General features: G+C 37.9%; 1 protein-coding gene across 7 annotated transcripts in view; it reads right to left on the minus strand.

The window, feature by feature from the left end:
• Positions 1-2,032: 2,032 nt before the first annotated feature.
• Positions 2,033-12,901, minus strand: part of NFIB (nuclear factor I B) — a 169,330-nt gene continuing 158,461 nt past the window's right edge. For 6 of the 7 annotated variants that reach the window (XM_082301856.1, XM_082301855.1, XM_082301859.1 and 3 more), the window contains one exon: positions 2,033-8,590. In XM_082301856.1, the coding sequence (XP_082157982.1) occupies positions 8,461-8,590 (130 nt within the window). In that variant the 3' untranslated portion in view covers positions 2,033-8,460. The remainder of the gene's footprint in view (positions 8,591-12,901) is intronic. The other variant, XR_014227284.1, reaches the window with a different exon arrangement.

Raw genomic sequence — 12,901 nt, forward strand, 5'->3', positions numbered from 1 at the left:
TTATGTTATTTTTCAATAACAATTTTTAATCTTGTGAGAAAATACACAAAAACAACACTGGACTTGGGAAAAAAAATAATTGTTTGTCCATTTCTTCTCAAAAATCTTGCAAATGGGAAAACAGAAAGGCCTGAACCAGGTGTGTTCCCCTTTTTGTACTCACCACAAAGTTGCAAGTCACGGTCTTTGCATTCTCTCCTTCCTGCTACTTTCATTTTGGTCTTCTTAGACACTGTATTGTGTATCTTGAGCATGGCATTGCAGCCCAGGCTGTGGCACTGGCAGTGTCAGGCAGCTGCCATTCTCTTTCCTGAACTATTTTCATCGTGCCACCCTACAGCTGGCTTGCATAGAATGGGGGTTCAAAGTCATTCAGGATTGCTGCAGGCATCATCAGTGGTGTGCTTTGCACGGGGCTTAAGAGTGGCTAGAGAAGTAGGGCATTTTCTTAACAGAACGGGGAGGTAGGAGTGAACTTAATTATCTCTGGATTATGCAGGAAAGTTTTCTGGTTTGGATCTTTTAACATGGAACCTGATGTCCTTAATATAGTCTTCAAATCATGGCCAAATGACATCATTTAATGAAACCCCAGCAGGAAAAATCATTTGAATTTCCTAAATTTTCATGCCTGACAATTTGTTTTGGAAAGACACACGCACAACAAAGGGCCTCTCCCTGAAAAATTAGTACATTTCATAAACAAATGGTCTTTGTGTAAAAAAAACACTAGGGAAAAATAACAAACCACTTTACCTTTTTCACACTACTAGTTGGAACTGGATAAAACTTATGTTTTAGAAACTGCAGAATACTTTTATCTAAGTAGATGGAGAGCTGTTTAGTTTCACTGTGGGACAAAATTTGATGATTTATACATAATCCAGTTTAAGTCTTTACACTGTTATCCCACCAGTCTCTTGACTATATTCATGTTTCTTGCTAACTGCTACTACTGGTTTATGGAGTCCTAATGGTCTAAGAAGAAAACGGTCTGTTTCCTGGAACAAGAGCTGAATGAAACATCCCATATATACATCTAATTCACACTTATGAGAAATAATTCTTTTGTAGAGTTGAAAGGTCTTGACCCAAGATAAGTGTTTCTGGTTTCAGGAAGAATTTTGGGAAGCTTGGATCTTACTGTCTTTATTTAATGAAAATGTAATCATGACAGCAGTTAGGAAATCAAAAGTCTGTCAAAAACCAAGAAGGCTAAAAGAAAACAGAGGTCTCCTGCCCTTCTGCTATCATGCCTAATCTTATATCACAGGAGATGCAGTGCAGATTGATGCCTTTTTCTGGTCCCTAAAATCGTGAGCCAGACACAATTAGGTGATAAAATGCAGCTACATTTTATGAAGGGTCCCCTCAGGCTCACAGCAAGCTGAAATACACGCTGAAAATGTGCTGAAGATGCACACGTGACACAGAGCAAGTACAGTTTTATAAATTTAGCAAATTAGCATAATTGACAAGAATCCCCAATTAGAGGTGGTGATGAGGTAATTCTCCCTCTTGGTTCGACCCTCTTCTGAAGCCCCCCTTCCTCGCTAGTTGTTTATGGGAGAGTATCTCAACCTTGGTTCTCAGAAGAAGCAAGATAGGATAGGGGCCTAGGAATGTGGTTTGTCTTCCTGTCTAACAGGTGGAAAACTACTGGCTATGAATCTATATAGTTATAAAATAATAGGCTGCAGAGCTACAAATATTTGTGAAGAATATATAAAAGCAAAAATCAGTCTGGCACCAAGATCACCTGTATAATTTGTAGGGTTGGTTAAACACGATGATGAAAACTAAATGGAAAAATTAAACTGAACTGATTACCTGATTGTATTTCCTTCTGTTCTTGTTCTCCTCCATTTTCTGTGTAAGCTAAGCCCAAATGTGTGCAAACAAATACATTAAATCTAAACTAGGTATACAGAGAACTCCGTAAGTTGTGCCACACTGTCAGGCTACAAGGTTTAAGGTTTGTTTCTGAGATACTGCCAGTTATGACTCTTAGAAAAGAAAACGTAAGACCAGGTCTGTAGCATAGCTCATTTTTATTGTTTAAACAGTTTTTGCATAGGAAATATATCCGCTTCCAGTAATTGACTGCAGTATGAGCAGCTGCTAGCAGTATAGGCTGGATATAACAGTAACAATCACATTAAGTCAAGCTTGATTTACACCAGTTTAAAACTTGTGGCAGTTGAGTTCATTTGTAACCTAAAAAAAAAAGTACCAAAAAGAACATTATTATCCTCCAACCAGGCACAATAAAAACCTTTGTTAACGCTCAGGCTAAAATCAGATCTGATGCCAGAGGGCCCTAATTCCAAAATTAAGTAGCTGTACTGTAATGCATCCTCCTAGTGAAGGTTCATTACACCAAGACTCTGCATGCACCTTTTTTTTAATTAAAATGGGACCTTCAGGATTTATGGCCTACAGTATGGGGAAAAATGCCAAAAGTTTTAAAATGGATCAACCCTGGTATGTAGCTAGCAAGCAATAACTGACTACTTGTCACCTATAGTTGTACTAAATGTATCTAAAGAAACACACAGCCCTACAAAAGTTTTTCTCAGAGAAATATCATTGAGATGGGGTGCCTCTTCCCAGATTACTAAAAGTTCTATATGATATAAGCACAAATTAACAGCTTGATGAAGACATAATCTAATGCAGCTCTTGAGAAGCCTATGCCTGGGATTGAGGAACCCCTCACATTCTACAATGTTGTAGAGATTATTTTTGAAGAAAATGTTATCTGAAACATATTTACAACTGAACTCAACAGAGACTGTGAAATTGAACAGGCACTGCTCATTTGTTTGAGTTTTTTGGTAAACATTTTGCTGGTTTTTGTTTCTTTCTCATTTTGCATCAACTTCTATCAGTCCATGCAACTTCAATGCCCTCAATGAAGAATGCATAATAAGCCATACTTCTTAAAAAACTTCCTTCTGCATATAGAGATACATTTGCCACATCAGTCCCTGTAGCACAGTTTTCAAAACCATTCTGTCAAAAATACAGTAATACAAAGACTGGCTTTAGTGTCACTAGCTCACACTGCTCTCCCTTTATTCAGGCCACCTTTTGTTTTACTGTTACGGTATCATGCAATGAAAGTATCAAAGGCTTATTCCAGGATATCATGATGCTAGTGACACTGAAGCCCTTTTCACAAATTCAACATACATCTGAATTGCAACACACAGATATTTCTAAAGAGTACTAACTAGTGAACCCTTTTATCAAAAAAAAACCAAACAACTACTTACAACCATTGAAGAAAAATTTGCAACAAAAAAATGTAAAAATTGACCGTCTCCAACTTGTCCCCTTTACTATTGACAACGTGACCAACAGAGCTGTGGCATGGAAACAGTACAAAGAGTTGTCATGGCAATAAGTTTGGCTGATGCAAAGGTCATTGTGCAGGGTTAAAGGGCAAAATCAGTGGTCCATGTTATCCTCCAACTGCAGTGCTCCACCACACCCACACAATTTTGAGGAATTATTAAAACTGGGGAACTAGCAGAAAGTGCAAATAAGAAGGAGGCAGTTTTCAGCTCCTTCAGCATGGAGTAGAACATTCAGCTTTGAGCCTTTCCTGTTTAACTTGATTAGCTGGCATGTGATTTTACTCTCTTTTTTTTTTCTTAAGTTTTCTATAGAAACCAAATTTAAAAATCCAGGAGCATACAGCTGGTTAACGTTAACAAAAGACCTTGACAGGATCATGTAAACCATAGAGGATGTCATGCTTGGGGCCTTACTGCCAGCAACATTAGAGAGTTTTTTCATTAAAAGTGAAAACTGTACACTGAATATGGGATAACTTTCTGCAGCCTTCATAATCTCACACAGTATATATAATTTAGGTTTAGGTACAGAACACACTCCGGTGTCACAGATGTCTTTGTGCAATCTCTTTCATTAAGTCCTTATGAAGCTACAAGTTGCAAATCCAAAATTCTGCTCCCTGAGGACACAGCTGTGTGAGACTTAAGTACTGTTTTAGCTCTCTGCCTATCCTGAATAGCTCTGTGAACCTAATCTTAAATACCATCATGTAACAATCACAAAAACTTTTGCTAAAGGCCATATATACTAATAAAAAAGACAGTGGTACTTCCAACATTTTGAAATGCTCTGAAAACCAACTTTTCCAATACTAAATACAACAAAATAACCTTCATAAAATATAACTTTTCTCCATTTACATTTTTAAAGGATTAGTAACCTATGCTTTTCAAGCATAGGAATCTGCGAAATAACTCCTAACATGGACAGATTTTTCTTAATACATAAATTAAGAAACTGGAGAGTTTTAACCCAAGTCCAGTTTCTAAACAAAGAATATTCTTGTTTAAAAATGGAAAGGCATTTCCATTATAATTGTTAAAAAGTTAGCTTTACAAACAAGGGTATTTTAATTAAAAAAAAAAAATTCTTAACAAAACTATACAGTGTACAAATTACTGTCTACAAGGTAGGCGGTTTATTCAGAAGATCATCCTTTCTTCTTGCTACTTGCAGCTTCACAAACTCATTCACATATTTTCAATGGAGATGCCCACCTGAACATCACCCCACAACTATATTGCTATAATTAATATTTTTGCCATGTCTTTATGTACAGTCTCCTTCACTGCCTTTTTTTTTTTCTTAGTTAAGCCTCAAGCGTTCATGTCACTCCAGGGGAAACACACTTCAGTGGCACAGCCATGAGGCCAGGGCTGCAAAGCAACTTAATAAAGGCAGAACAGTGCACATAGAACGGGGTGGCTCAATTTAGTCAGAATACACTTCCTGGTGAAGGAGGAGGCCAGAGACTGGATTTGAGTTCTCAATCTTATCTTAATCTTTTGAATGCTGAGCTTAAAACACAACCAACCAACAAAGCCAACCTAAAACCAAACATTAAAAAAATGAGAAGTTTGTTATCTTCCAAGCAGGCTTCTCTATTAGAGAGGCAGGTGACAAAAACCCACAGTTGTTGAATAACCCAGTTTAAGGAAGGAGATTATGTCTCTAAAAAATTGCATCTTTAAGCTCAGCATTTTTTCATATAGGAGGCTAAAGATAAAAAAATAAAATAAGAGCATCTATCTTCCTACAAAGGGCAATCATCATTCTGGATATTTCATGTTGAAGCCTGAACTTGTTCCAGTTTTGTCCCAATGTGCTATAAAAAGCTTTCAGAGAACACCTTGTTAATGGTACTCATCAAGGACATGCCCCCAGCACACCTCTGCTCCCAAACTGCTCTGTATCACGACGTGTAAAGGACAACACATACCAGGCTAGAGACTGAGGTGCACTCTGTTTGGGTCTAGCACACTTTGCCATGTGCTTAGCAAACAAATTACTGAGGGGCTCCAAAAAAGAACCCTACATTTCTTTTTGTGTCTGTGTCTTATCTTTTTCTTTTTTTTTTTTTTCCAGTTCAGCAAATCTCAAAGGCTCCTGTCTTTGTAGCCATTCAAGCCCTGCCTACACACTCTCTCTCCCTGGAGCCATGGGGACGTGCCACCACTACTGCTCTTAACCACACTTGGAACCAGAAGGGACTGGTTCCAGAAGCACGCCCCCAACCAGTGCTCCTTGGGGTGACTGCTGCTGGAGCTGCACCTCTAGGACTGCTCCAGGGCAGGAAAACCTCCAAAACACAGAGACAACTGCGACGGATGAATTTTCCCATCCACATGGCTATACGCTCCTCTGCTTTTACCCTAATTGGAGAATGTGTTTTAGAGAAAAATTCAGCCTGTGTTGAGCCATGCATTGCAAAGATCCCTTGTGTGTAAGAGGTCACCAGCAATAGGCCCACTACTGGTCTGCAAAATGGGATTTTACTGGAAACACACTTTAATTTCCACCATGATCTAACTCCTTACAAAAAGAAAATCCTTCTCTACTACACCCCAGGGGTCTTCATCTGATCTGCTCTATCAGAAGAGAAGACTGCAAATCTCTGACATAGCCCAAGCAGGCTGAAAGTTGTAATTCAAATGCTGAATTAACAAACTTGGCAGGGTGAGAAGGGAGTGGAATATAAAAAAAAAATTATGTACAGGAAAAAGTCAAGAAGGATGGGGGGGGGGGGGCAAATTCTCTGCATAAGCAATTCCAGAGTACACTGGAGTCAGTGGAATTATGCCAGCAAAGATGCCCTGTACTTGTATTTCCTAGACAAAGTGAGTGTCTTTGTCATTCTGAGCTAAAAACATTTTCTAACATGAACACTTTAGGATGCACTATCTTTGCCAGAATGGAAAAGGCTTCATCTCACTGTGGGTCTTGACCTCTTTCTCCATCTGTCTCTCTTTCTCATGAAAAAAAACCTTGAAGTAAAACAATTTCCTCAAGTCAAGTCTGCCTCCAACAGAATTCATTATTTATTTTTTAAATCCAGAAATGATTTCAGCTTGCACCCCAGGTGGGAAGTTAAAAAGAGGGAACCGATTTGAAAGTTTGTCACAGTAGGCAGAACAGTTGCTTTGCAGCCCTTGCCTGGCTAAGGGTGCACTGCTTCACAGCTACACTGTAAAGTGTTAAAAATCCTCCCCCCCCACCCCAGAATATATATATATGTATGTATAAAAAAAAATCCCCTGTCCACCTCTCAGTACAGAAAAGGACCTCATCACACTGCAAAAATAGCAGTACCCACTTTGGTCAATTAAAACAAACAAAAAAAGCATACATTATTCTTTTTTTTTTTTTTTTTTAAATCTGTGTACTTACCTATAGTAACCAATACAGCTAAAAGCACTACCTACATAGGCAAAACTTGGTATTGCATAATTCGTATAAATTTGTATCCCCTCCCCCCAATATTAATTGGAAGATGAAAAACATGAAAGGTTAATAGAAAAAACACCAAAATACTGAAAATATTGCTGGTCGATTACAATTCTTAAGCGGCAACTATACACAGCCATGATATGCTTTATAAATGTGAGATAAAGGTATAACTGTCTAAAAAATCCATGATGTCACACATTTTTCGCATCTGGAGTACAAAATATTTTGTCATAAAAATGGTAAAGATTTAAAATTATAATAAATGCAGCAAAACAAGTGTAGTGATGTCAATTTTTTTGTAGTTTTTTTCTTTTTTTGTTTTTTTCCATTTTTTAGATTTCAAGGCAAGGCACGTAATGTGGACATTATATCTTCGTGCAAATTAGGATTACTGGAAAGAGTATTTTAAATTTTTAAAGAGACATAGAGGCAAAATGTCTGCCCATGCACATTATATTCCTGTCAATATGTGAAAATTGTTGAACAAGGCTAACTTCTGAAAGCACCATGCAAGTTTACAGCACCCTGTAAATAGACTTACATTAAGAGTGCATTATTTAAATACAACATATCCCCATCCTGGTATTACCAGTTTGTAAACGGTAAGCTTTGCCCTTGTGACATGGATTTGCCTATGTCTTTGTCTCTATGATGTAGATTTTACAGAAACATGTAAACCCTATGGGTTCTTGATGCAACAAGTAACTTTAAATAAATAAATCCTACCCCTCCGAGGAGGCAGCAGCTAAACCAACATAAGTGCTGTATTTCCATTGATTTCTTATTCTCAAGGACATGATTTGTCTTGACTTAATGCCTTTTAATGCCCTCAAAAACTGAGGGGAAAAATAAGTTTGTTCAAAGCAATTTTTATTTTTATTTTTAATCCCCTCAATTTAGAGTCCAAGGGCTGAAGGACTTATAGTGATGACCTCTTAGATATGATTTTTAAATTGCACTTGCCTCTGTAAGTGTTTCTTTAGTGGGGAAAATGTCATTTTTTTCCTTTTCTTTTTTTACTGTTGCATGAGAAGATAACACTTTTACCTGCATAGAGGCATTTCTTCCATAGAGCCTGTGTGTCCATACTGATTGAAAATTTCAAACTGCATAACACACTAGAAAAAGGCTGAATTAAGGGCCAAAGTTTAATAAATCCATACTGATAACTAAAGGCTACAGAGCTTATTTTTAAAACATTTAGAAATCAGACTGCTGAGAAAATGGCTGGCTCACGGCCCTTGTCCTCCTGCAGCTCTGCTGCTGCTGCCTAGCCTTTGTTTTGTGAGATAACCAGGAATAGTGATCTCATGCGTAAACAACAAGAATACTAAACCAATAGAACTAGCTTATCATGCAAATATTAAGGCATCTAGAAAGTCAGTTAAAATATATTGTCGGAGACAGAACATCTATTTCCCAGCGGACTTCATATAACAAAGGCTACTTAGCAGGAGCTGCATTCTACTCATCAGTGAAATATCATCGACCCTTTGTATACCATTTCAGTTTCAACCATAAGGGAATTAGTGATTGTAAGAGCTGCAATTGCTGGTCTATTTTTTTCTTCTTTCTTCAGTTTCTTTCCTCATACTGTCTTCTTTTCTTTTTTCCTTTTTTTTTTAAATTTTGCTTTTAATTTTGTTTCCCTCAGTTGCTTGTTTCTGCTTGAAGGAAAGGCTCTCCAATTATGTTCAAACCATAATTTGGGACATTTGTCGGCAGGATCGGTGTCCTATTTGATACTTGGAAAGGAACCAAGCTAGCCCAGGTACCAGGACTGTTGAAAAGGTGAAACAGACAAGGAGGGAGAGAAAGAGAGAGAAAAAAACAAAACATAAATTAAACATGTATACAATGAATTTGAATCAAGGTTCAGCCAATATTCATTAATAATAGCACTACTTAAGATAAAATTGGAAACAAAATTTGTGAATGTAACTTGAGATTCTACTTCACAGTTTTATTTGTGAAAGTATGAGTTGTTTGAAAGAAAAATAATTGTGTTGAACTCAGTAGCAAGTTGTATTACTCCTAAGTTACAGTAAGTGGTCTGTTTGTTTATGAAAGCCTCCCAAAATGTCGGATGCAAATATATGGAGCAGGCACAACTAAACCATATAAGTGACACTATATAGCATAATGTCATTTAAGAACTAGTGAAATGTACCACAGGGTACATGTGTTCTTTTTTCAAGAATACAGTATAAAGATTCAGTGGTTCAGCATCCTGTGAGATTTCCTCCTCTCTTACAACACAGCAGTTTATCTTGTCACCATCCCAAGATGGACCTCTGAGATGCACAGATGCCCATAAGAATAGAGGTCTTGTAATTTCATAAAACCTGCTTCTTTAAAAAATTTCAGTGTCTAAGAAACACCAGTTAGCACAGGACCTTGTGCATCTACACTTGCAGCCAAGGGTAGCTGTGAGTCAAGGGTAACAGTGTATTCCATAGTTTTTTCAACAAGCCTCTGAGAAAAAAAAGTTTTCAAAGCCAATTCAACGACTTAGGAACTTAAGTCGTCATTTCAAAAGCACTCTGTCACTGAGGAGCTGAAGTCCCAATGGCATTCACAGGTTCACCGGGCACCAACCAGTCATAATTGCAAGATGGATACTCAAAGACAGCCTCAGCTACTGGTATTCAGTACCCTGCAGCCTGAGCAGCCCTTTCCTTAGATATGGTTCTGGCAACCCAGAAGTTCAAACCAAACTTTCCTAAGTTATAGGATTCTATGACTCCAAAGAAAGTTTTGTTACATTTATTCAGAAGAAAAAACAACATCATTAAGTCAGCATCTTTGCCAAAGAACTAGAACCAAAACTGGACATACAGCTTGCAAACACATCTTCCCTCTGCATTCCACTGTATTGAGCTTTTCTGTGAATTAGTCTTTTCACAAACGTAAGTTCTTACTTGAAAATACATTTTGGGATTAGACTAACGAGTTTCATGATAACACATCTTCAGATTAAACCCTTCAACAGGTGCATTGTGGAGGCTAAAAGTTTTCTTTCCTCTCTGTCTTTTGTCCCATTTCTGCCGTGCTCTCTCCCTGGGCAAGAAGATGCACTTTTGTGGCACCGTGTATAAGGAGGAAAATAGACTCTTTTTATCTATTTTAAATGTGCACAAAATAACTACATTTCATTTGGCAGATTTTTGTGACCACTTCAGTTCCTGAAAAGCGGTCAACTTATATTGGGGAAGAAAAGTCAATGAAAGTGGGCTGCTGTGCATGAGCCCAGTGAGTCTTGTCGCTCGTCTGTCTCCAAAACTGCAGCAAGGGGACATGTTTCTCAGGCCTTTCATATTAAAAATAATACAAACAGATTCCGTCGTTTATTCCTGCTTGAAACTACTTACCTCTCTAAACCTGTTAATTTAGTATTTTACCTCCTAGCAATTAATTTCAGGTGCTATGCCTTACACATGCTAAAAATGCAAATAGTTCCTGACCTGTTTGTCTCAATGATGGTCATATTTCCAAAGGAGAAGGACAAATTTAATTTCATGAAGAAAGCACACTAAATATTAATATCTTAATGTTTTCAATGCCTGAAGAACAAATATTATTCAATAAGGCTGTTGGGGCTTTTTTCTTCAATTGGGTATATTCTCAAAGGACACCTAAAATCCAGAGGATTTTAACCTTTTCAGAATTTTTTTTAAAAATTGCTGTTTTCAAAACATTTGCTCAGGTAATATGTTTAACTTCTTTGTCATTGTTTTTGATTCCATTGAATATTACACAAAAAAATCTATTGGAGGAAACAAAAAAACTTCTGAAATTTAAAAATCACAATTACACCACAAATCTTGAAGCACTCACAAAGATTTAAACCTAGTTATGCATGAAAGATTTTTCCAAGATGATCTAATGAAAACATTATGTTCCAAAAAGAAAAAAAATTGCAATACCAGAATTTCATTTAAGAGGCTTAATTGTTTCAACTTCTTCTTCTTCTTCTTTCACAATTTGTTTTAAAATGCATTTTTTTGTTTCTTCCTCCTTGGATTTCAATGATGTTAATAAGCAAATTCTAAAAATAACAGACACAAAGCAAATTGCTTCCAAGCACGTGGAATTGTAAAAATAAGAACTAGTAATAATACAGAGCCAAGCAGATTTGTTTGCTTGGGATCTGTCTGTATACATGTTTTACAGTGCACAGTTCTTTGCTATCTTGTTACATGGGATTTACTGTGTTTAGTGACTTCAAAAAAAATACAACACTAACTCAAAGAACATAAATTCTGTTTGAGGTCAAGACTCTATTTAAAAAATTTCTGTGGCTAAGGCTAAACACACAGGCTCCAGGTTATCTTTCTGAAGATTTACAGATTTACTTCAATGATTGGATATATACTGTTGTGACTTTTTGCTTTTTTTTGAAGTTACCAACCTTCTAGTGACTACAGTGGATGAAGGAAACAAGTCAGTGCTAACTAAAAGCAAATTACTATTTGCAGCTGAATTTTTATTTATTACTTGAAATTCCAGACAGAGCTCTTGATTTCTATGAAAAGTGCTCAATAAAAATAAGTTGTAGCAAGTTCTTAATATGACTGTTGTTGCCATATGACCTACCAGGTTAATACAGGTGTTTATTTAAACCTTTCAAATGTCCCACCTTATATTGTGACTATGACAAAAATGTAGACTGCCAGAAATTCATCAGTACTACTTATGGATCCTGAGGGAGTAATAAATCTCCAGTGTTGACACTGTGTATATCCCACAGGAGTTTCAAAGTCCCTTTTACTGCTCACACCAAGCCTTCTGCCAGAGATGGTGGTGCAGACAGTGGAGCACCTGTGGGACCAGGACAGCCACACAGTGTCTGCCTGCAGGGCTGGAACTGCCACCACTTCCACACCACTGGAGGCGGCTGAAGTCCTGGTCTAAATACACACACTGGGCAGAGTCTGGCTGTGCTGGCAGCTGGGAAGAATAGCCCATTCCTTCTGTTTGCTGGCATTTTCTAAGCTGTTATCTTCAAGGCTTGATGAGTTCTGGTTGCAGTTTAGAAAACAACCTTATCATACTATAGGTGGATGTAACTCTGTCTTAGGCCACCCCAGGGCTGGTACCACCACCAGATGCTTACTGCAGACAAAGGAAGAAACCTGAATGAAAGCTATTGAGGAGAACAGCCCTAGTTACGGAAAAGCTGTGACACAACTGTGAATAACCAAAAACACAACACAGGCTCTGCTAACCTGAATGAGTATGGCTGTCTATCCAACATTCCCATGACCTCCCTTTATATTTATAGCAAATTTAGCTGGACTTTCAGCTATCCTGTGAGCCACACTCTGCTCTGTAGAACTACAGCATGATGCCAAGCCAGACCAACTACCTCAAAAAGTAAGGTTCCCCTGTTAGCCTTTTCCAGCCTACTGGGAAGGGACTTCTTGAGTACTGCAGAGCTTAGCTTCTGCCATGGAAACCATCCACTGTTTTTAGGCAGAACATCCTAACAGGAATGACAGTTACTTCTGGCTGCAAAAGCAAACTTCACCTGGGTGCCTATGAGTGGAAATACAGGAAATGGGGAAACAACTTTCCCTCCACCATACCATCCAGCAGTCTGTGTTAGTCCCAGTTAAAGTTCAGCACTTGGTTTCACAAAACCAGAGGCAATACTCTGCCTCTGTGCACTAAGTACCTTAACCAGGGAAGCCAAAACTCTTTCCATTGCTGGGACACAGACAAGGTTGTTGTCCTTGCAGAAACTAATAGAATGTCTCTCTGCCCACATGGCTTCTCCTTTAGATAAGAAATCTTTGTATGTACGAGTGGAATAAAACAGGTCTGTCACACACTCCAGCTTACTACTCCTGAGGAAATCTGCTATCTGTCTGCTGACAGAAGGTATAATATAAATGCTTTTCCCTTGAAACATGAAGTGAGACTTAAAAAAGCTGCTCAAGGCTAAGTTTTGAAGAAAATTTCATGAGAAGCACCATGAGATTCTGTTTTGAGATTCAGATCCACCTTTGTTGAAGGACCACCTTCGTGAAGCATTTTGCCTTTCACTAATTTCACTACTGGTAGTGGTTTTCACCATAGCTAGACTATC

The sequence above is a fragment of the Coloeus monedula genome (assembly GCF_965178545.1).
Source record: "Coloeus monedula genome assembly, chromosome: Z".
Lineage (NCBI taxonomy): Eukaryota > Metazoa > Chordata > Aves > Passeriformes > Corvidae > Coloeus > Coloeus monedula.